At 45.5% G+C, this 25,325-nt stretch overlaps 1 protein-coding gene across 1 annotated transcript in view; it reads right to left on the minus strand.

Annotated features, from left to right (window-relative positions):
- Positions 1-9,833: 9,833 nt before the first annotated feature.
- MAPK12 (mitogen-activated protein kinase 12) overlaps positions 9,834-25,325 on the minus strand; it is a 64,004-nt gene continuing 48,512 nt past the window's right edge. The window contains exons 10-12 of the mRNA XM_070755415.1: positions 14,212-14,290; positions 13,176-13,349; positions 9,834-10,811 (exon numbers count right to left, since the gene is read on the minus strand). Of these exons, the coding sequence (XP_070611516.1) occupies positions 10,741-10,811; positions 13,176-13,349; positions 14,212-14,290 (324 nt within the window). The 3' untranslated portion in view covers positions 9,834-10,740. The remainder of the gene's footprint in view (positions 10,812-13,175; positions 13,350-14,211; positions 14,291-25,325) is intronic.

The raw sequence follows: 25,325 nt of genomic DNA on the forward strand, positions 1-25,325 counted from the left end.
TATAATTAAAAAAAGGAGATGGACAACAAACAGAGGAAGTGCTCTATCATGAAGGGGAATGGAACATAGGGAGTGAAAATGTATCAAAATGCTGTATTTTGTACTGGATAGCAACCCTAGAGACACATGGACATTTTCCGTGATCTCTGGTCTCAATATGCATATTGATTTTGTTTGAAATAAAGTCCCCCCCCCCCCCCCCCCCCCCCGTTATTATCCTGGGCTCTTGGAATTATTCTCACAAAGGACTTAAAGAATACATAATAACTCAGATGCAGAGATTTGTATACAATCCCTGTGTCCTTGGCTGTCAGAGATTCTCAACAGAGAGATTTTTGTTGGATGTTCTTGCAGGAGATACAGCAACATGGGGTGTAGACATTACCCAAAAGCCCCTGAACGTAAAAGATCTTAATGAGGAGGCCAGCTACTGGGAATTTTGGAAAAGTGGAAGGAAATACCTGGTCAACTCTCACTTAGGACTGGACCTGACTGAAGTCTTGACTGAGGAGCCCATGAGGACCTGCATCTCTCTCAACTGCAAAGGGGGGGACAAGTGACATTTTTTAATGCCAGGACATCAACTCTGCTCCATCCATACATTCTCAGACACTTCCTTGGTTGGAGAGACCCCGATGCCCTCTTTCAATTTGTCGGAGCACACCTGAGTGACACTCCCCTAAAAAAGAGGACTTCCACAAACAAAACTTTGGAAAAATCACTATTTCCCAAGCACGTATACACTCAATATAAGCCTTATAGCCTCATAGGTGTTCTGCCGGGCTCTCTGGTAGGAGCCTCCCGAAAATTCAAGGGTAAAAATTTCAGACACACACGTTTGAAAATTCAAAACAATGTTCTTTATCCCCAAAGTCAAAATAAACTAAGCACTCTTTTTGTATTGCAAAGAGCACTCGTCCCAAAACAACCGGGTAGTCTGTACAGTTAACCTTAAGCAGTCAATAAGTACTTAGCTAGCAGCTGTGAAGAAACTTCACACCACTTCTTCCAACGAAGTGAGACACACACACACATACACACACGTTGCTCTGCTTTGTTTTCAAAGGCGTGAAAAATCAACGAGCAAAGTCCAGCAACCAGCAACCCAGGATTCCTGACGAACTGCGATCAGATACTCTTTCACAATGGCCAAACCCACACGCTGTTATTTATAGCAGCAGCCCTAATTACTGGAGCCCCACCCAACCACAGGTGGCCTTACTTTTTTCTTGTAATAATCCTTTAGTTGTTGTCTCCTATGCATCACTCTGCATGCGTGGATGTGTCATTAATTCTTGTTCAGAATCCAAAGATGATACAGATTATTGATCTCCTCCTGGGCTGTCTGCCAAACTCCCCTCTTCCCTGTCACTCATGCTGCCTTGGTCAGAGGAGGCTTCATCAGCAGATTCCATCGGGAGCAAAACAGGCCTGCGGCATGTGGATGTTTCCCCCACATCCACCTGCACATTCCTTGGGGCAGGAGCTGAGCCAGAGCTAACCACAACAGATTGGGTCCCTTATCTCCTCTTCCTCAGACCCTGGCAAAGTCCTAGTACTTGTTTATTTACGTAAGTTATTTACAACAGTCAGATTACTGATTGTAAGATTGATTGTAATTTTATAGATGTCTAATGGGATGTACTTCCCTGTTTTGCAATTTTATGCCAATACTTTCATCATCACAGAAACAGAAGACGCCCAGAAGACAGTAGACAAAAATAAAACATAGCAATCTGTGATCAAGATAGAAAACGTGAATGCTCTGTGCCCTAAATGTGTCCCCAAAAAAGAATCGTTAATAGAATTGTAAAAATTGAAATACATTATTAAATAAATGCATTTTTTCACAAGATGCCAAATTAAAAAAAAAAGTCTGACACAAAACTGTAGCACAGTGGTTCTCAAGTTTTTTAGTACTACAACGCCTTAATACAGTTCCCCATGTTGTGGTGACCACTAGCCATAAGTCTAGTGCAAATTCTCCCAACAGAGCTTTAAACTGATTGGCAGGAAGGTCAGAGGGACACCCCCACTATAAACGGCCTGATGGGTCGGATTGTAAAAATATGTCCCAAGGCACCAGAATAGAAGCTTTAGTTCCTAACACTATGGGAAATTTGTCTTTTCCCATGGTCTTAGGCAACCCCTGTGAAATGGTCTTTCGACCCCCCAGGTTGAAAACCACTGCTGTAGCAGCTTTCTATAGGCAAAGGCTCTGTGAGTAAAAAAAAGTCTGACAGGCAGGCCTTATAAAATCTGGCAATAACAGATTTTACAACGGCATGCCTCGAGTGCACACAGACCTTCGTGCTCTGCAGCATCCTTCCCAACAGGCAGCTGGCGCAGGTGCTGAAAGAGGCCAGGCTGTGCAGAGGCCCTTGGGGCGAGGAAGGAAGGAGCATCAGCCTGAAGCACCGGGAGCCCCACAAGCCCTTGGTAAGGACCAAAAGACCCTCATCTGCGTGGTCTACGACCGATCCAAAGAGCACAAGGGGTCCTTAATGTTTCCTGCAGAAGAGGCTTTCCTGGAATACCAGATCAAGGTTGAGGATTGCCTGAAAGCCACAACTAAAAACTGGAAATAGGGGAAGAGATGGCTGGTTGACTGACTGCAGCTGTGGTGGTGGATGTTTCCACAGTAGGTGGAACAAACGGCTGGCCAACAACATCCCCCAGGTTGAACAAGTCAGCCACTGGAAAACGGCTTCTTAGTTGATCCACATGTCATCTCCATACCCTACCGTCACTCAATAGGACCCAGAAGGAACAAGGCCTGGTGATTTCAGTAATCCGGACAGGTTCCTGGAGCCAATTTCCTCCCCCATAATTTTTTGCATAAAATAAATCACCCACAGACAAGTATCTGGTCCTCTAGGTTAGTCAATGACTTGGTCCAGAGGGTATTGGGGGTGGAGGCAGTCCAGCCTAGTATGTAAAAGATGCCCCATCAGGGAGCTGGGCTACAGTTGGTATGTGGACAAGATGTAGATGACAAGATGGTGCAGAAGATAGTGGGCTACCCTCGTTTGCCAGTTTCCCCCCTGAATCCTACCCAAAGCCTCCTTGGCAGATCTTACTGCCCCAAGCCAGCGCGTGCACCTGGGTCGTGTTCTCCTGGCCCCGGCGCAACTTTCGACTGGCCAATAACTCAGCCCACAGTGCAATTGCTTTTTTTTTTTTTACAGCTTATTTCAAGAGTTATTTCTATCAATTTGCATAAATTCTCAAGCCTCTATCTTCCTTCTTTAAGTAAATAGTTCTAAAATAATCTGTCCTCCCATCAGTGCCTATATTTCTGTTTTTATTAATTGAGTAGTAGCCATACTTTCTTTGAACATATCCGACGATAAAAAGTTGCTAGGAAATTTTTCCATTAACAATAATCATGCCCTGGCTAATTCCTATTTTGCACTGTGCAAACACCCTAATAAAGACATGTTTATCTAATCAAAAGCTATTGCTGTGGAGAAATAATAGGTCAAAGGATTCCCTTCAATGTCATTTTGAGCTGTTACGAGACAGGATAAGCATAAATTCATAAATGCAATACTGAAAACTGGTTGCGATGTCTTTGTATAGCCACTAGGTGGCTATTTATAATTCTTAAACAGACCCCATCCATAATGGAGACATGAAAATATAGTTTTCACACACTTGGTTACCATCAGCCACAGAAACGGATGTGTTTCTATCTCCAATCCTAATCAACCAGAAGATGTTTTCTTAAATGCAGATATAAGCAATCACTCCAGGGAGTCCTCGACTTATGACCACAATTGATACCCAAATTTTGGTTGCCAAGTGAAACAGTTGTCAAGTGAATTTTGTACGATTTTATAACCTTACTGCCTACAGTTGTTAAGTCTGCAGTTATTAAATTCATAACATTGTTAAGGGAATCTTCCCCATTAACTTTGTCAGGTCACAAAAGGTGATCACGTGACCCTGGGACACTGCAACGGTCATAAATATGAACCAGTGGCTACGTCAGAATTTTGATCATGTGACCATGGGGGTGGTGCAACAGTCGTAAGTCACTTTGTTCAGTGCTGTTGAAATTTCGGTCACTAAATGAACTGTTGTAAGTCAAGGTCAACCTGTACTCCTATGGCTTATGTGGCAAGCCTCTCCTATTATTCTTCTAAAGCAGTTTGTGTAAGAATTCCAAGGCAATACAACATGGGGCTACTTTTGAAGAGTGTTCGGAAACTTCAGATCGTGCAGAATGCAGCTGCGAGAGCAATCATGGGCTTCCCTAAGTATGCCCATATTACACCAACACTCCGCAGTCTGCATTGGTTGCCGATCAGTTTCCGGCCACAATTCAAAGTGTTGGTTATGACCTATAAAGCCCTTCATGGCACCGGACCAGAATATCTCCGAGACCGCCTTCTGCCGCACGAATCCCAGCGACCGATTAGGTCCCACAGAGTTGGCCTTCTCCGGGTCCCATCGACTAAACAATGTCTGGTGGGGCCCAGGGGAAGAGCCTTCTCTGTGGCCGCCCCAACCCTCTGAAACCAGCTCTCCCCAGAGATTAGAATTGCCCCCACCCTTGTCTTTCATAAACTTCTTAAAACCCACCTCTGCTGTCAGGCATTGGGGAACTGAGACATCTCTCCCGGGCCTATACAGTTTATTTTTATTTATTTATTGGATTTGTATGCCGCCCCTCTCCGTAGACTATGCATGGTATGTGTATGTTTTCTTTTTAATAAGGGGTTTTTAATGACTTTTAATTATTAGATTTGTTATATATTGTGTTATTGTTGTGAGCCGTCCCAAGTGTACGGAGAGGGGCGGCATACAAATCTAATAAATTGAATTGAATTGAATACTGAGGATTCTTTGAGGTCATGCAGGCTTCAGAAAGAGTGGGAGGGAATATTTGGGATCTGTGCAGGGAAATTATTCTCTGCTGCTCCATGATGAAAGCTGGCTTTTTTCAGCTTATCATGTACTGTATACTTGAATCTGAATTCCATTTACTTTAATGAATGGACCTCTTTAAAATATTGGCTTTTTTGCAGGCATAAATGGAAGACTGGAAGAAGGTTGGATGCCCAAAGGAGGTCAACCTACTTTAATTAAAAAAGCACAAAGATGCTGGCCGCCTTGCAAATTGCAATTGATCTGAATCATTTTAAATGGGCACAGCTTTGAAAGACATTGATTTTAATATTAAAAAGGCCCTCGTGACCATAAGTGACAAGGATTTCAAATTAGAAAAACACCCAGAACAGTTCGAGTCAGTTTCCTGGACTGGAGCACATGGATACTAGATGTAGAAGTTTTTTATGGTTATTCTGTTTCTGGAAGTACTGTCTACAAGATTGGAAGTTGTTCCTCGAGAGAGTTGCCTCCTGTAGCTTGTAGATGTTTTAAAATGTGAAACATTTTCTAATTGCCTTGTATGTGAAACATTTTCTAACTGCCTCTGTAACAACAGAGTTGGAAGGGACCTTGAAGGTCTTCTAGTCCAACCCCTGCTTAGGCAGGAAACCCTACACTACATCAGACAAATGGGTATCCAATATCTTCTTTAAAACTTCCAGTGTTGTAGCCTTCATAACTTCTGGTGGCAGGTTGTTCCATGGATTCATTCACTGTTCTGTCAGGAATTTTCTCCTTAGTTCTAGATTGCTTTTCTCCTTGTTTAGTTTCCACCCATTGCTTCTTGTCCTACCTTCAGGTGCTTTGGAGAATAGGTTGACTCCTTCTTTGTGGCATCCCCTGAGATATTGGAACTATCATGTCTCCCCTGGTCCTTCTTTTCATTAAACTAGCCATGCCCAGTTTATGCAGTCGTTCTTCGTGTTTTAGCCTCCAGTCCCCTAATCCTCTTTGTCACTCTTTTCTGTACTTTTTCTAGAGTCTCAGCATCCTTTTTGCATTGTGGCCATTGAAAACTGAATGCAGTAATCCAAGTGTGGCCTTACACTTGGAATACTACATAGTGGCATAGTGAGATGCCAGATTTCCAAGCTCAAAACAGTAGGAAATCCCCCCCCCCAATAACAACTATGGTTGGAAAATGATGGAAACTGTCACAAAAAGGTATATTGAGATAGTTGCTTTTGTAATAAATGTTGGGCTAAGTCAGATTTACTGATATTGCTTTTGGGCAGTAAAGATACAGTAGTTTCCTGAACAAAATTGTAGATAAGCTGCCTGAGACAATTCTCTTAAAATAGAGCTCTTATAAAATTGAACATTAATATGCTAATTTACATTTCCAAACTCTGACCTGGAGGAATCAGCAAACGTATGATACTTTAGTGACCAGACCGACATTTAGCAAGATATTTAGTATATTCCACTGCTATTTGGCATTTATAGCTAAAGAAACATGCAAACAATTGTAGCCTTCTGTTAAAAGGAAGCCTTCTGTGAACATAATATACTAGTTGGGAGCAAATATCTTTTAAATGTATTATTTCCACTCACAAATTAGTTTGGTTAACAAATAAGATATCAACAAGCTTAACAATGGCTCATCTAAGTTTGCCTATTTGTAGTCTTCTGTTCTTTAAATTATTGATCATGCTAATTTCAGTTGGAATCTTTGTATGCTAGTGATGTCAATAATTAGGCAACCAGAATAACAGAATAACAGAGTGGGAAGGAATCTTATTCTGCCCCAGCACCGAGCCCCAAATAATTACGCAACAAGTTGTCTTGGGCGACATCTGTGAAAAAAAATCAGGTGCTCAGGCATGAAAATTCATTTATTTATTTTGACTTCTATGCCACCCAATCCCGAAGGACTCACCTAATGTGCCACTCAGACATTATACTTTCCCGCCCACACCAAAAAAAAAAAAAATTAAGAGGGAACGTTGCTCTGCAGTCCGCCATTCCATTATGTTGGACATCCCTGGCCCTATGTAACAGGTCCTTCCGGGAGCCTCACTGTATAACTGTTACGACGGATGCCAGCCTGTTGTGCTAGGCTGCCCATACTTCTGGTGAGGTGGCTCAAGGACAATGGACTTTAATGACACAAATATCAACTTCTTGGAGCTCCGAGCAGTGTCTCTCACACTCCGCTGGTTCCCTCCCCTGATGGAGGGTCGGCATGTCCTCATACTCACGGACGTCATGACCCGCTCACATCAACCACCAGGGTGGAATGAAGTCTTGTCGCCTTATGCAAGGCGGAAGCTCTCATTACCTAGGCCGAGCACCATCTGGTTTCAATTCAGGCCTAGACTCCTTTGCGTCTGCAGAGTTTTACAGAGGGTTTGCACTTCTGCTCCCCTGGTCCAGCCTTCTCCCTCCCTTTCAACTCAAGCTTGGATATATCACATGTTGGACTCTCAGCAGCGCACTGGAGAACAGCCGTTGACTTACCTGAATGGTCTTCTCGAGGCGCTGCGAGGAGAGTCCAAGCCCTCCTGGCTTCTTTGGCCCAGGGCCATATTTTCATTGCCTTGTTTGCTTCTTATTGTTAATAAAGTTCTTTGTTGACTTTCACTACGTGTTTGGGGTTTTTTTTACTGACCTTCTGGGGCAGTTAGTGGGCATTGCCTGATTAAATATTCAAATTTAAACTCAGTCCCTACCAATCAGGCTGAACTAAGACCAACGTTGGACTCTCATCGCAATGCCTCGAGAAGACTGTTCAGGTAAGTAAATGGTCCTTTTCTGCTTTGAATCATATAAAAAATGACACCAGAAACAGACTTACAGATGACCTGAGTGCTGCATGTGTTGCTCTAACTTACAGAATATGAGCCAAGGATATACAAATTGTCAGCAGGCATACAACAGCAAAATTCACACTAATAAAAAGCATGCCAAATGCAAAGTTTTACATTTCAATAAAAGGTTAGTTATTTTATTGAAAGCGCTGTTATTGTGATTTTTCCCAGAGGAAAAATCACAAGTTGTTTTTTTTCTAAAAACGGTGTGCAGAGGGTTTGAGTGGACTGCAAAGTGCTCCTGGGGAGGGAGGGCAGAGAGGACAAAAACTTTTTTCTTACTTACCTCTTACCCTATTGGCACTCAGAGATAAATACATGGGTTGCAGTTTGGGCACTCAGTCTCAAAAAGGTTCACCATCACTGCCCTGGAGATTGTCTAGGGCGGGGTAAGCAAAGTTCGCTCTTCTATGAATTGTGGACTTCAACTCCCAGAATTCCTGAGACAATAATGCAAGTTCAAGAATTCTGGGCGTTGAAGTCCACATGTCATAGAAGAGCCAACTTTGCCTACCCCTGGTCTAGGGAGAAGAGATAAGAGATATACAGGGATCTGGAGTCACCAGAGCTGCTTTGCAGCCCTCCTAATCAGCTTGTGTGGCTAGGGTGTAGCTTGGGCCCAGAATTGGTGAGCGTGTCGTCAAGATGGACTGCGACTTGAGCTCCGGGGTCTGCACAGGGCTGGCACCAATGGGAGCACATGCATGTTCCGCGAGGCTTGCAAGAATTAATTTGGAAGATTGGGAGCAATTCTTCAAGTGCCAATTGCAAAAATCCAACAACTAAGCCATGTAAACAGCACTAGTAGAGAAGAGTAGCAAGGCAGAAGGCAAACAAAAATTAACTGCAGCTTCTGGCTATTTAGAGCCGGGCATGGCTGCCGCATGGGACAAAAAAGCGACCATTTCCACAAGGCAGAAAAACACGCTTGCCAGCTGATTTAAATTAGTGGAATTTTGCTGTGATGTTCCCTCGCTGAAATTGTCCACCCCGGTTAGCTTGCCCTTGGGAAAGGTTCAGAGGAGGGAGGAGGAAGAGTGGGGGGGGGAATTAGGAAAGAAGGATCTGTAGTCAATTTAAATATTTTCTTGCCTTTATTGTAGATTGCTCTCTTGGAACAAAGCTGCTTTAGAGAAACTGAGCAGAGAGCGCCACCTGGTGTTAAAAGGAAGAATTAGGAAGGGAAGGATAGGAAAGGTTTCCAAATACTGGAGGTTGCCAACGCTGTCCTTCCAAGTGAAGGACTGAGCAAAATCTGGGGAAAGGGCAGATCCAGCAGTGTTTTAAAGACTTTGGCTCAGTCCTTTTGCTCTGATTGGATGAGCGATGACCCACACACGACTATGGTCTCCGTCAATAGTATGGAGAATAGCATTGCCCATCCTTTTTATCTTTGGTTTGTCCCATCCTGGACTCTCCCTTTGATGCAATGGAAAAGGGGGGTTGATTCTTACCTGACAAGACCTTTTTCTGAGAATCAAAGGGAGAGTCCAACTCCACCCTTGCCCAGCTTTCGGGGAGTTAATGTTTCTCTTTTTGCAGGTCTCGCAGGAGTTCTTGCCACAGTTCCGTGGATACTGCTGTGGGCTTCTGTCATTCGCTTTGGGCTTGTTTTTGACCGAGGAAATGTCATCAGGGAGGTGGATCCTCAGAAAATTCAACCCAGTCCATAGAGCTATGGGATTAGAGCAACCCATCCTGGACTTTCCCTTAGATTCTCAGAAAAGGGGCATATTGGGTAAGAACCAACGCCCCTTTTCCTGTAAAATGAAGTATGTAAAGTTTTATTGTAGAGAAATAAAGATCTTTAGAATAAACATTTTTAGTAATTGTTTGACAATTAGATTATAATGCTTCAGATAATCCGTGTTTGAAGAGCTGGTTGAGGAGCTTTTGGCAATTGTAAAATACAGGAACCTGACTGTAAATTTTCCATGTTCATAGAATCCATATTGCTAGATGCAACTCTGAAATTGATGCTCAATATGCACATTATGAGTTGTTTTCAAATTTACATGAGCAGGTTCAGAAATGGATGGTTCTTTGGTACTTAAATGTACTAGTTCTATTTTGAGATTGAGAGTTGTTTCCAAACTGAGTGTGAGTACACAATGAAGAAAATTGCTGTATTTTTCAAATATTTTTAATCAGAAATTATGAACACATAGGTAATCTATAAACTAGGAAGACGAAACTGCAGAATTGTTTCTAGAGATGCTGATGGGGCAGTATGAAACATTGACATAACATATAATCTCATTTATAAAGGCACTAGCTTCCAAGCAAATATTAAAAATATAGGTAACTGGTTCTCAACAAATGTGCATGGACTCAATATGTTACATACAGGCAGTCCTCAACTTATGACATTTAATGATGGTTCAAAGTTACAATAGCCTTGGAAAAAACAAGTTACGATCTGTACTATACTTATGACTAACACATCATCCCTGCAGTCATGTGATCGCCATTGGGCTGCTTGGCAATCAGCTCGTATTGCTCATATGGTTGCAGTATCCTATAGTCAACGTGATCACAATTTGTGACTTTTTAATCAATATCTGGCAAAAAATGCCCACTGAGAAAGCTGGATTTGTTTATGATTCACTTAATTGTTGATTTACTTAATAATAGATGTAAAAATTATCATAAAATCAGATATGATTCAACTTACAATCACAATGATTTATGATGAAAATTCTGATCCCAATTATGATCTTAAGTCGAGGACTACCTGTAATTGAAGCATACCTTGAAAAATATCAATAGAGGTGGTAAACATGAATATCCATCTTGGGGGGAAAGTTTTGTTTCTATTATAATAGGACTAAGCTTCTTTTAAGAAGGACTGCTGTAATTTACTATATAAAAAGTTTTGAGCATAACGGCTGAAAAATTTGTATTAAAATTGTTACATCTAATTTATTTATAAAAGATTTGTACAATTATATACATATATATTATACATTTATATAAATATAACATTTACAGTCTCTTTTCTTTACTCCGTTGAACTTGAAACCACAACCTGATGTTATACTACCGTTTCTTTTGACTCAGGCAATTGCAATGGCTTAAAGTTTACCACTTCTTTATATGTGATACCTGGAAAAGTTAAAGAAACACAAAAATATTCACGTTAGTTTCAGAATTTTTAAAATATACATATATATCAAAATTTATTAAGATGGGGCAGTAATTCAGATTTCGGAGGAGGACGAAAGTGATCTGGAGCTTGGTGCAGGCAAGCATGTCACATTTATTCATTAAAATTGTTTTTCCCTGCGATCTCACAAGTGTGTTAATAAGTATATTAACTAATGTCATCAATAGTTCTCCAATTTAGCTATAGAATTTTTAAAACACAATTTATTACATCCAATTCTAAAATACTAGCAGAAATAAATTAATCTCATTATATATAACATCTTGAATTTTGAGGTCTATTTTGTAAATTTGAATTGGCCCAAATAAGGCATAGCTGTATATAGAGAGTTAAATGATGGTAGCTTTTCCAATTACAGTATATACAGGGGGTGGACAAAAAAATGAAAACACTTGACTTTTTGGCATCATGTTTGAACATGTTCAAATCAATCAAAACTAAACATATTTTAATGTTTTTGAAAATTCTGTTATTTGATATATATTTTTAAACTACCTTTTTTTAAAACAGAAATTTAAGGAAATTGGTTATAACCTTCTAGAAATGGCAGACCTCTCAGACTTTCAAAGAGGCCAAATTGTTGTTCCTCAAATGGCAGGCGCTAGTGTAACAGAAAGTGCCCAAATGTTTGGCGTTTCAAGAGGTAATGTCTCAAAAGTAATGACTGCTTTTGAAAGAGAAAGGAAAACGTCCTCAGTCAAGCACAGGTCTAGTCAAAAGTCGAAGTTGTCTGAGAGAGACAGTTGGAGTCTAAAGCGAATTGTTAGAATGGATCGCAAGACCACAGCTCCTAAAATAACTGCAGAGCTCAATAGACACGTACAGAACCCAGTTTCCACAAAAACTGTTCGAAGAGAGCTTCACAAATCTGGATTCCATGGAAGAGCTGAAATTAGAAAACCTGCTCTCAAAGACAAATGTTTCAAAGCGTTTAGAGTGGTGTAGAAACCACCAGAAATTATCCCTCGAGCAGTGGCAAAATGTGATTTTCTCTGACGAATCATAATTTACCATTTTTCTGTGTCTATGTTTGGAGACAGCCAAAAGAATCATTTCATTCAGACTGCCTTCTCCCAACCATCAAACATGGCGGGGGTTCAGTGATGATCTGGGGTGCTATTTCTTGGAAGAATTAACAGCCATCACTATTTAGGAATTTTGGCCGACCAAATTCATCCTATGGTTCAAGAACTGTTTCCAGAGGGAGATGCCATCTTTCAATATGATAATGCATCAATCCATAGAGCAAGAATTGTTAAAGAATGGCATGAGGAACATTCTAATGAAGTTCAGCATCTCATCTGGCCACCACAATCCCCAGACCTCAACATTATTGAGCATTTATAGTCGATTTTAGAGATTCAAGTAAGAAGTCGATTTCCACCCCCATCGTCTCTAAAAGAACTGGAGGGTGCTTTAACTGAAGAATGGGCTAAAATTCCTTTGGAAACAGTTCACAATTTGTATGAATCAATACCTCAGAGAATTGAGGGTATATTTGCTGCAAAAGGTGGACCAACACCATATTAAAAGATATTTTGATGATTTTTCAAGGTGTTTCTATTTTTTTGTCCACCCCCTGTATTTCAGGTATTTTAAATATCCAATGACTAGAAACCAAAAGGGTGCAGCTCCCCCTTTTTCTTCACAGATTCTCAGAAAAAGAGCCAGTTTGATCTTACTACAGTACTTTAAAAGCCATTTGATACACAAAGTAGTTGATGATTTTCATGACATGAAGTATATTGCTTGCACACAGTCTTGTAAGACTCTGAAAGAATTTAACCACTTTAATGACCTTGAGTGTCTGATTAAAACACATTAAAAAAATCTCCCCAATTAATTCCCATAAAGCAAAATTTACAGAATACTGTCAGCAAATAATATTTTTCCCTCATGATAAGGGCAGTTTTAGTAATTATTATGAAATTTAAACCATGCCATTTCTACTTATAGCAGCTTTCATAGCTATTTTAATTTTTCCTTGCTGTTCTCTCATTTCTTGCCCATCCATTAGTATTCAAGTCTATTGTAGAACTGAGTGTAGAAAGGACATTTGTCTAAGAGTTTGGAAAAATAATTGGAAGAGAGGAAATAATGAAGGTCAGAGAGACAGAATGGAACAGCAAGGACAAAGAAGTATTTCTATATGTCTTATTTAATACAGCATATTCTTCAGTTCCCCTGAATTATATTTTAATTAAAATGTGTAAAAATATATTTCAAGAATGTAGATAAGACTTCCTACATCAATCTCATCGTCATTAGAAGACTGCTATTCTACACAACAATTCCAAACATACACTTCCATTCATCCAAGGGCAGATCCATGTTGTCGAAAGTGTCATCATATTTCTCTGCTTTGTTTTCCTCATCAGGATCGTGAATGGTTTCAAAATGTGAATGTGCCAAAGCTTCACTTGCTGTTATTCTCTTCTCTGGGTCTAACACCAGCATCTTTTCCAAAAGGTTCACAGCTGGATCAACAAATCAGAAAGGCTGTTTAAGGACAAATTCTCCAGAAATAGAACAAGCATGTACTTAATATTTTGTGTAAGTTCTGTATCTTCTAGAGCTAGGGTTCCCAAACTTGGCCACTTTAAGATGTGTGGACTTCAACTCCCAGAATTCTTCAAGCAGTCATGCTGGCTGAGGAATTCTGGGAGTTGAAGTTCATAAGTTTTTAAGTTGCCGAGTTTGGAGAGTCCTGCTCTAGAGATCATGTAGTTCAGTGATGGCAAACCTATGGCACGGGTGCCACAGCTGGCACATGGAGCCATATCTGCTGGCACACGAGCCATTGCCCTAACTCAGCTCCAACATGCATTTGTGTGCCGTCCAGGTGATTTTTGGCTGACACAGAGGCTCTGGAAGGGCATTTTTGGCTTCCAGAGAGTCTCCGGGAGGATGGGGGAGAGTGTTTTTACCCTCCGTGGCTCCGCCAGAACTTGGGTAATAGGGCATTTCTGGCCTCCAGGGGTGTGGGAAGCTGTTTTCGCCCTCCCCAGGCATTGAATTATGGGTGTGGGCACTCACACATGTGCAATAGCACTCGCTCATGCTCTTTCGGCAGATGAGGCAAAAAAGGTTCGCCATCACTGATGCTGTTCTTCAAAATTCAAAGGCTGAAAGAACTTTAATTTATTAGCCAGCTAATCTGACAATTATGAAGAAATTGTTCAGAAAATAATTCTACAATGAAATTTTCACAGGGCACAAAAAAAACCCTGGGAAGGTTTTTTTTTAATGTATGAGAATGGAAAATAAGTCAGCCTGTTTACTATCCTGATATCACATATATTTTTTTTACCATACTGTATCTATCAATATTTAACTTACCTGAAGGGTTTGCATTTTTCAAAATGGCAGCAAAATCTTTTTTCTGTACTTGTGGAAGGCTTTTGATATAATTTTTTGCCTTTAAATAAATGAACACAAAGATTATTGCCGATTGTTAATTCAAGAAATGAAATTAAGAAAAAGAAATTGGATGCTATCAAACTGGGTTTTATTCCTGATAAACATATGGGGGGGAAATGCACGTATGGAATACACAAATAAATTATACACGAGTTCACTTTGGATCTTAAGTTCCTAAATTAATTCATACACAATTTGCCTACTTTCAATAATTTATATAGTTTAAGATAATTTGATTTTGTTTTCTCAGACCATAGATGAACCGTTGTACCTACCTGAACGGTCTTCTCAGTGCTCTGGAAGGAGAGTCCAACATGGGTTATTAACCAATCCTATTGGTAGAGACTTTGTTAATTTAAATAATTAACAGTCACCGCCCCCTTAGCAGCCCCCATGAGCTCAGTTTTAAAAACGAAGACAATGTAAAAACCAACATGAATTTATTGAAACAATAACAACGTATAACATTGAACAACCCAAATACTCCGGCGACCTGGCCAAACACCATGCCGGGTGGGTTTGGACTCTCCTTCCAGAGCACTGAGAAGACCATTCAGGTAGGTACAACGGTTCTTCTCCATTGCCTCTGGAAGGAGAGTCCAACATGGGATATACCAAAGATCAAATCCCCTGGGTGGGAAAAGGCTGTGCCAAGGTTGTTGGAGTGGAACACACTCGCTGCAAGACACGCCTGCCAAAGGAAGCCTCCGCCGAAGCTAAGGAGTCCAGCTTGTAGTGGCGGATAAAAGTAGAGGAAGAAGACCAAGTCGGTGCACGGCAAATATCTTCTATCGATGCTTGTGTCGACCAGGCTGCCGATGTAGCTGCACTCCTGGTTGAATGAGCCATCACTCCAGCCGGAGGTGGATTGGGATCTTGCTTTATAAGCCTCCTCAATACAATCCCTAATCCAACGACTGAGGAATTGTGAGGAAACCCCCAGACCCATCTTGCTCTGGGCAAAAGACCACAAACAACCTCTTAGTCTTCCGGAATGATGCTGACCCTCTAATGTAGAGCTTCAAGGCTCTCCTAACATCAATCTTATGCCATCTGAGCTCCGAAGGGTGCTGGCCATGAGTACAGAAATCCGGGAGAACGAGTTCTTGTTTCCGGTGAAATCCCGAATTTACCTTCGGTATGAATGAAGGGTCCAACCTCAGCACCACTCTATCCGGATGAAATAAACACAAGTCCGGTCTAATGGACAGAGCCGATAGTTCAGAGACTCGACGTGCTGATGTTATAGCAACTAAGAACAATGTCTTAATAGAGAGGAGCCGAATTGGGATTGCCCTCATTGGCTCGAAGGGAGGTCCTGTAAGTGCACGCAGCACTAGGGAAAGATCCCATGTTGGAAATCTCCTTATTGGAGGGGAGTGTGTGTTAATAGCACCTTTGATGAAGTCCCTCACCCACGGGTGTTGAGCCAAAGAGCGAGATTCCGGCAAACGAATTATGGTCGAAAGAGCAGCTACTTGCCTCTTCAAGGTGTTAGGGGCCAAGCCCCGCTCAATCCCCGTCTGGAGAAACTCCAATACAGAAATTATGGAAGCCTCCTTCACATTGAAGGGTGAAGCAAAATTTGCAAAAGGCTGTCCACATTGCTTGATAAATCCTTACTGTTGATGGACGCCGAGTTGCCTGCATTGTGGCGATGACCGCATCCGGTAGATGTTGTTGTCTCAGTCTATTCCGTTCACATGCCATATGGCTAGCTGGAGCCAATGGGGGTTCGGGTGATGAATGGACCCCTGACTGAGAGAAATGTCCTGCTCTGGAATCCTCCGGGGGGGGGCACTGATAAGGCTACGAGATCGGCGAACCATGGACGTCGTGGCCAGTACAGTGCCACTATGACCACTTCTGCTCGCTCTTGAATTTCCTTGTCCAGTACTCTCTGTATGAGACATGTCAGGGGAAAGGCATATAACAGGCCTAGGGGCCATGGTGACAAGAGAGTATTGACCCCCCTCTGCACTCGGTGTTGGGAAACGAGAATAGAACCTTACCAGTTGAGTGTTGACCTGTGTCGCAAAGAGATCCACCAATGGAGTACCGAAGTGATGAACAATCTGTTGGAATAATCCTGGATCCAGTCTTCACTCTGAGGGATCCAGAGTGGACCTGCTTAACCAGTCCGCCTGTATGTTGCTGATCCCAGCAATGTGTTCTGCCGACAGCGAAGTCAAGTGGGTTTCGGCCCAGTTGAAAAGTGCTGTGGACTCGACCATCAGGCGGAGCGACCTCGTGCCCCCTTGGAAGTTCAGGTGGGCCCTGGTCGCAACATTGTCAGTTAATACTAGCACATGCCTGCCCTGAACCCAATGTGAAAAGGCTTGAAGGGCAAGGAAGACTGCCTTCAGTTCGAGGTAGTTGATGTTGACGGGAATCAGGTCCTTTGGGGACCAGAGTCCCTGGGCCATGTGAAGGCCCATGTGAGCCCCCCAGCCGGACAGGCTCGCATCCGTCGTGAGGATGAGGCGGTCTCGATTGCAAAAGAGTGAGCCCTGGAGAAGAGCTGGGGAGGCCCACCACTTTAATGATTCCTTGACTTCTGACGAAATCCGTACTTTCCTTTGCGAATGACTCATCCTGACCTTCTGAGATGGAAAAAGGAACCATTGGAGGACTCTGATATGGTGAGGAGCCCAAGGCACAATGCCTATAGTCGATACTAGAGTCCCCAAGACTTTGGAAAGCAAGGCCAGGGGAGCCCGCTGCTGGAGTTGCAGATGGGCTATTAACTGTCGAATGTTTGTTATTCTCTCTGGGGACAATGTCACGGTACCTGTGGATGTATCGATGATCGACCCCAGGTGTAGCAGTCTGATCGTAGGAAGAAGGTGACTCTTCTCTTCGTTGATAGTGAATCCGTGGGACTCTAGAGTCTGTCTTGTGAATGCTAGATCTCTCAGTGCTCGGGACGGGGACCTGGACAAGATGATGATATCGTCCAGATACGCCAGCAGTCGGATGGCACGAGATCTGATGTGGGCTGTCAGGATGTCTAGCAGTTTGGTAAATGTTCGGGGGGGCGAAGACAGCCCGAACAGCATAGCCCGGTATTGATAGTGGGACCCATTCAGGTAGAATCGGAGAAATCTCCGGTGTGCTGGTATAATTGGCACATGTAAATAGGCTTCTTTTAAGTCTATTGATGTCAGGAGATCGTGCTGTCGGATGGATTGCAGAATGGTTTGGAGGGAATGCACCCGAAACCTTCTGTATTTTATGAAGGTATTTAAGTGCTTCAGATTGAGGATCATCCTGACACCTCCTGATGTCTTTGGCACGAGGAATACTCTCGAATAGAAGCCTGTACCTTCTGCGTGACAGGGCACTTTTTCTATTGCTCAAATCTCTAAGAGATGAGCGATCTCCCGTTGAAGTTGTGTTCTTTTCTGTGGATCCCAAAGAACTGGACACTGAACAAAGTGGTTTGGTGGGAGCTGGAGGAACTCCAAACGTAAACCCTGGGATATAGTGGCTAGCGCCCATTTGTCGGAGGATGTAGTCCGCCAGGAGGCCTGGAAAGATTGAAGCTTGCCTCCTATGGGCTGTAGAGCGGAGTCATTTAGTACATTTGAAGCCCCTCTGGTTGCCTCGAAAGGGACGCCTCGTTTGCTGGTAACCTCTCTGTTGATCTTGGAAGGGCACTCGGTCACTTCTAAACCCGGTCTGATTATACTGGTTCTGAGGAAACGGTCTGGTAGTCTGACCTGTAGTGGACGAGGAGTCCCACGGGCTGCCGGCGAGGATAGTGAGTGGGTCGACGGTCCTGGCGTCTATAGGCTCTGGGGAGGGACTTCTTCTTGTCCTTGTCCTCAATGAGGACTGGCTCTAATGCTTCCCCAAAGAGTTTGTCTCCCTGAAAGGGGGTTGAGGCCAGGTTCCATTTTGATTTCAAATCAGCTGGCCAGTTCCTCAACCACAGGAGGCGCCTGGAGGAAAGGGTAGTCGCCATGCTCCTTGCCAAGAACTTGGCTGCATGGAGGGTGGCATTGGCCGAAAACTGAGCTGCCGCCAGTAATTTCCCTAGGTCTTGGCGCAAGCGACCATCCTCTTGCCCAAGGCAGGCTTGCATTTCCTGCAGCCAAACAATTGATGCCCTGTTGAAGAAGGATGCGGCAGTCGCCGCTCTAAACCCCCAGCCAGCCATCTGATGCGTCTTTCGCAACAGAAGGACCATTGAACTTACCTGAACGGTCTTCTCGATGCACTGCAAGGAGAGTCCAAGATGGGTTATTCTACAGTCTGATTGGTTGGGACTGAGTTTAATTAAAATATTAGTCAGGCACCGCCCCCCTTAGCCCTCCAGTCTAATCTATACGAAGGAGCAGTAATGCAAAACAAACTTTTTATTGAACAATGAAATGCAAAGCAACCATCAACAAGAACCATAACCAAAACTGTGACCCTGGTCCCGAAGCCGGGCGGGTTTGGACTCTCCTTGCAGTGCATCGAGAAGACCGTTCAGGTAAGTTCAACGGTCCTTCTCCAATGCACTTGCAAGGAGAGTCCAAGATGGGATATGCCCAAGTTATAGTCAAAGGGGGGGAGAAGGCTGGACCAGGGGCGCTGAGAAAGAGCACACCCCTTGTAAAACCCTCCTCCCAAACGCTGCTTCCGAGGAAGCGAATGAGTCAATCCGGTAGTGTTTAATAAATGTGGACGGGGCTGCCCAAGTGGCTGCCCGACAGATGTCCTCCAGTGATGCCTGTGTCCTCCAGGCCGATGATGTGGCCGCACTACGAGTAGAATGTCCTGTTATCCCCTGTGGAATAGGGGTGTTCTTAGCCCTGTACGCCTCGGATATGCATTCACACAACCAGCGGCTGATTGCCTGAGATGAGATCTTTTTCCCCATGGCTCTGGTTGAGAATGACACAAACAGAGCTTTAGACGCTCTGAACATTTGAGTTCTGCGTATATAGATTTTCAAAGCACGTCTAACATCCAGTTTATGCCATCTCAATTCAGAAGGGTGGTTCCCATGGGTGCAGAAGTCCGGAACAACAATGTCCTGAGTCCTATGAAAGGTGGAATTTATCTTTGGGATAAACGCTGGGTCCAATCTCAGTACAACCCTGTCCGGATAAAACCGACAGAGGTCCTGCCTTGTTGACAATGCTGAGATTTCAGAAACTCTCCTGGCTGACGTGATGGCCACCAGAAAGGCAGTTTTAATGGACAGGAACTTTAGGGAGATCTGACGTAGAGGTTCAAAAGGAGGGCCTGTCAAGGCATGCAGCACCAGTGGCAGGTCCCAGGATGGAAAACGGTGAACCGTGGATGGCTTTATGTTGGCGGCCCCTCGTAGGAAGTCCCTGATCCAAGGATGCCTTGCGAGGGGTCTGTAGTGATCCTTGACTAAGATTGTTGACAAGGCCGCTACATGGCGTCGAAGGGTGTTTGGAGCAAGACCTTTCTCCAGACCTGCTTGTAAAAATGATAGTACCATTAGAGGTGAAGCTCCCTGTGGATCTACCTCTCTTTGTTTGCAGAAGTCACAGAACGCCGCCCAAGTGGCTTGGTAGACACGTCTGGTAGAAGGTCTGCGGGCCGCCTGCATGGTGTCTATGACCGCATCTGGCACGAGCTGGTTCTTCAGATGGTACCGCTCAAGTGCCATACGGTCAGCTGCCACCAGTGAGGCTCTGGATGAGTCATTGCTCCCTGCGTGAGGAGTATTCGATGGTCCAGAATCCTCCAGTAGGGAGATATCGAGAGTTCTCTCAGATCGGCAAACCAGATGCGTCGTGGCCAGTACGGAGCCAGCAGGAGCACCTCTGCTCGATCCTCCAGTATCTTTCGAATCACCTTCGGTATTAGTGGGACAGGTGGAAAGGCGTAAAGCAGGCCTGATGGCCACCGTTGACGTAGGGCATTCACTGCCTCCGCCCCAGGAGAGGGAAAGCGGGAGAGAAATCGGGGGAGTTGGGTGTTGTGGCAGATCGCAAATAGGTCCATTATCGGCAAGCCGAACCTCCCAACAATCTCCTCGAAGATCGTGGGGTCCAGGCGCAACTCCCCGGGATCCAGAGTCTCCCGACTCAGCCAGTCCGCACAAACATTGTCTACGCCCGAGATATGTTCCGCCGACAGGGAAGCTAGGTTGGTCTCTGCCCACCTTAATAGGGACTCCGTCATGAGCTTCCGTGATCGTGTTCCCCCTTGCCTGTTGATATGGGAACGTGTAGAGACATTGTCGGTGAGGATTAGGACATGTTGTCCTCGTACCCAGGGGGCAGAACTCCCGAGGGCCAGCGAGACCGCCTTCAGCTCTAAGAAGTTGATGTTGCAATCTTGCAAGTCCTGGGGCTCCCATAGGCCCTGAGCCATCTGGGAGGCAGTGTGGGCCCCCCACCCCATCAGGCTGGCATCCGTCGTTACCGTGATATGGTTTTTTTGCAGGTAGGAGGAGCCCTTGTCCAACGCTGGGGAAGTCCACCAGCGAAGGGATCTGCGAACAACGGTGTTGAGCGACATTCTCCTGTAGAGATGGCTTGATTTTGTCCTTTGAAAGGGTAGCAGGAACCATTGAAGCGGTCTCAAGTGATGCCTTGCCCATGGCAGGATGTCGATACAGGAAACTAGAGTTCCCAAGACCTTTGACAGGAATGAAAGTCTTGGGAGCTGGGAGAGGAAGACCATGCCCAAGGTTGTATCTATGGTGGTTCCTAAATGAGCCAGCCGCGTCGTAGGTGTCAAATGGCTCTTGTCCCAGTTCACTGTGAACCCATGGCTTTCGAGAGTCTGAATGGTCAGATGTAGATCCCGATAGGCCTGGTCCCTTGTCCTTGCCAGTATAATGATGTCGTCTAGGTACGCCATGAGGCATACCGACTGTTGTCTCAGAGAAGCTGTGAGGACGTCCAATAGCTTTGTGAACGTCCTCGGAGCTGAGGAAAGTCCGAAGGGCATTGCCCTGTATTGGAAATGGGTCCCCCCCAGACTGAACCGAAGGAACCGTCTGTGTGGTGGAAAGATGGGGACGTGGAGGTAAGCCTCCTTGAGGTCTACGGAAGTTAGAAAGTCCTTGTGTCTTATAGATGCGAGGATGGATCTGAGCGAGTGCATCTTGAACCTCCTGTATTTGACGTAGAGGTTCAATTGTCGCAGGTTCAAGATAAGCCTGACCCCTCTGGAGGCTTTTGGGACAAGGAAGATCACGGAGTAAAACCCCTTGCCTTGTTCCTCCGGGGGAACTTCTTCTATGGCCCCTATCTCCAGGAGATGAGAGACCTCTCGGTAAAGAAGGGTTCTCTTTTGAGCGTCTGAGGGGACCCGGCATGGAATGAAGCGATGAGGAGGGGGGCAAAGGAACTCTATCCTCAGTCCCTGGGCTACGGTGGCCGCCGCCCAAGCATCCGAAGACGTAGTGGCCCAGGGGTTCGCGAAGTGGGCTAGTCTGCCACCCAATGGAACGGAGATGATGGAGTCATTTGTTCTTCCTGAAGCCCCGGTTAGCTCCTCTGAAGGGGCGGAGTCCCTGGTAGGACTTGTTGCGGTCCTGTGGAGCTGACCTGTCCAATCAGAAGGACCCCTGGCCGAAGGAGCCCTGGAAGTAAGGCCTCGACGCTTGGGTGGTGCTCGAGGAGGGCTCTGCACGAAAGGGCTGGCACCTTTGATATGGGGTGAATCGTTTGTCCTGCCTCTTGGACCTAGGCATGACTTTCTTTTTGTCTTTGTCCTCAATTAAGATGTCATCGAGGACCTCCCCAAAGAGCTTGTTGCCCTTAAATGGAGCTGAAGCTAAGCACCATTTAGACTTGACGTCCGCCTGCCAGTTGCGGAGCCATATCAGTCGGTGGGATGACACTGACGAGGCCATGGCCCTGGCAGCAAACTTGGCAGCATTGGCTGTAGCGTCCGCTGAGAATTCGGTGGCTGCCAGGAGTTTGTTGAGATCCTGCCGAAGGCGCCCGTCCTCAGGATTGACCCTTCACTGGATCTCCTGAATCCAGAGAATGGTGGCCCTGTTAAAAAATGAGGCTGCAGAGGCGGCCCGTATGGCCCAGGCCGCCATCTGGTGAGTTTTGCGCACAATGTTCTCGGCCCTTTTGTCTTCGGCTTTTAGGCCCTCCTGAGACTCAGAAGGGACCAGGGCATTAGAGACGGACCGTTGAACTTACCTGAACGATCTTCTCGATGCACTGCAAGGAGAGTCCAACATGGGTAATTCTACAGTCTGATTGGTAGGGACTGAGTTTAATTTAAATATTAGCCAGGCACCGCCCCCTTAGCCCTCCAGTCTAATATGAACGAAGGAGCAGTAATGTAAAACAAAACAATTTATTTGAACAAAACATTCAAAGACCATCATAAACCAGAACTTCAACCAACAGAGACCCTGGTCCCGAATTCGGGTGGGTTTGGACTCTCCTTGCAGTGCATCGAGAAGACCGTTCAGGTAAATTCAACGGTCCTTCTCCAATGCACTTGCAAGGAGAGTCCAACATGGGATATACCCAAGTTACTCATCCAAGGGAGGGAGAAGGCTGAACCAGGGGCGTTGAGAAAGAACAAACCCCTTGTAAAACCCTCCTCCCAAACGCAGCCTCCGAAGAGGCGAAGGAGTCAATCTTGTAGTGCTTAATGAACGTAGACGGAGTCGCCCATGTTGCCGCCTTGCAGATGTCCTCTAATGGCGCCTGAGTTCTCCAGGCCGATGATGTGGCAGCACTACGCGTAGAATGTGCCGTTATCCCTTGTGGGATAGGCGTGTTCTTGGTCTTGTACGCCTTCGATATGCAGACCCTCAGCCACCTACTGATAGTCTGGGAGGATACCTTATGTCCCATGGCCCTATCCGAAAAGGACACAAAGAGGGCTTCCGACACTCGAAATGTCTGAGTTCTGCGCACATAAATCTTTAAAGCTCGTCTTACGTCTAACTTGTGCCACTTAAGATCTAGAGGGTGCGTACCCTGGGCGCAAAAGTCAGGGACCACAATATCCTGAGACCTATGGAAATTGGAGTTAACCTTAGGTATGAAGGTCGGGTCCAATCTCAGCACTACTTTATTAGGATAAAATTGACAAAGATCCTGTCTGGTTGACAACGCCGAGATCTCCGACACCCTCCTGGCAGACGTGATGGCCACCAGAAAGGCAGTCTTGATGGTCAACAGCCTTAAGGAGATCTGGCGAATAGGCTCAAATGGAGGGCCTGTGAGGGCATCTAGGACCAGAGGCAGATCCCACGACGGAAACCGATGAACCACGGGAGGCCTAATATTGGTTGCCCCTTTGAGAAAATCCCTGACCCAAGGATGTCTTGCAAGGGGCCGGTAGTGATCCTTACCCAGAATTGTGGATAATGCCGCCACATGGCGCCTAAGGGTATTGGGTGCCAGGCCCTTCTCCAGACCTGCCTGCAGAAAAGACAAGACCACTAGAACCGACGCCCCCTGTGGGTCTACCTGTTGATGTTCGCAAAAGGTGCAAAAGGCTCCCCATGTGGCTTGATAGATCCTCCTAGTAGAAGATCTACGGGCGGCTAGCATGGTTTCTATAACCTTGTCAGGCACGAGCTGACTCCTTAGATGGAGCCGCTCAAGTGCCAAACGGTTAGTTGCCACCACTGGGGTTCCGGATGGTGCATTGTCCCCTGGTGGAGTGAGATCCGATGGTTGGGAATCCTCCAGTGGGGTGACACTGAGAGCTCTGCGAGATCGGCAAACCAACTGCGCCGAGGCCAAAAGGGAGCCACCAGCAGCACCTCCGCCCTTTCCTCTAGTATCTTCCGGATCACCTTTGGAATTATGATGACCGGCGGAAAGGCGTAGAGCAGACCAGGTGGCCACCTCTGGCGGAGCGCATTCACCCCTTCCGCTCCCAGGGAGGGAAAGCGAGAGAGGAAGCGGGGAAGCTGAGCATTGGAGCAGGTGGCGAAAAGATCTATAACTGGACTCCCAAACCTCCCAGCAATCTCCTGAAACAGAGAGGGGTCCAGACTCCATTCCCCTGGGTCCAGAGTCTCCCGACTTAACCAGTCCGCACACACATTTTCCACCCCTGAAATGTGCTCCGCAGACAGAGAGACTAGATTGGCCTCTGCCCATCTCATCAGGGACTCGGATTCCTCCATCAATCTCCGCGACCGTGTTCCCCCTTGCCTGTTTATATGTGACCCTGTGGAAACATTGTCCGTCATGATCAAAACGTCGTGACCCCTTACCAAGTGGGAGAAGCTCCGAAGGGCAAGCGAGACTGCCCGCAGTTCCAACAGATTGATGTTGGAGTCTCGTAAGTCTTCCGACTCCCAAAGGCCCTGGGCCATCTGAGAGGAAGTGTGAGCCCCCCACCCAGTTAGGCTGGCGTCCGTTGTTACAGTAAGAAGATCCTTCTGTAGGAATGAGGATCCCTTCCCTAACGCTGGGGAAACCCACCATCGAAGGGATCTGCGTACTTTGGAGGTGAGGAGCACCTTCCTTTGAAGATGACTGCACTTCTCCCTCTGGAAAGGGAGCAGGAACCACTGGAGCGGGCGTAAATGATGGCGAGCCCATGGTAAGATGTCTATACATGACACCAGGGTTCCTAAGACCTTTGACAGGAATGAAAGGCGCGGACAGCGTTGGTTCTGCAGGTCCCGCAGCAGCATCCGAATGGAGGATTGTCTTTCCTGGGATAGAAAAACCATCCCCAGGGTAGAGTCTATAGTCGTCCCCAGATGGGCCAGACGCGTCGTTGCTGTTAGATGGCTCTTTTCCCAGTTTATCGAAAACCCGTGAGCCTGGAGTGTCCTGATGGTCAGGCGGAGATGTCTGTCCGCCTGCTCCTTTGTCCTTGCCAGAATGACGATATCGTCGAGATACGCCATCAGGCGTACCGATCGTTGTCTCAGCCAGGCCGTGAGGACGTCCAACAACTTCGTGAAAGTTCTCGGCGCTGAGGACAGTCCAAAAGGCATCGCCCGGTATTGAAAGTGCTTGTCCCCTAGACTGAACCGCAGAAACTGACGGTGTGAAAGACAAATGGGGACGTGGAGGTAAGCCTCCTTGAGGTCGATTGAAGTCATTACA

Source organism: Erythrolamprus reginae, chromosome 6 (genome assembly GCF_031021105.1).
Source record: "Erythrolamprus reginae isolate rEryReg1 chromosome 6, rEryReg1.hap1, whole genome shotgun sequence".
In the NCBI taxonomy this organism is placed as follows: Eukaryota; Metazoa; Chordata; class Lepidosauria; order Squamata; family Dipsadidae; genus Erythrolamprus; species Erythrolamprus reginae.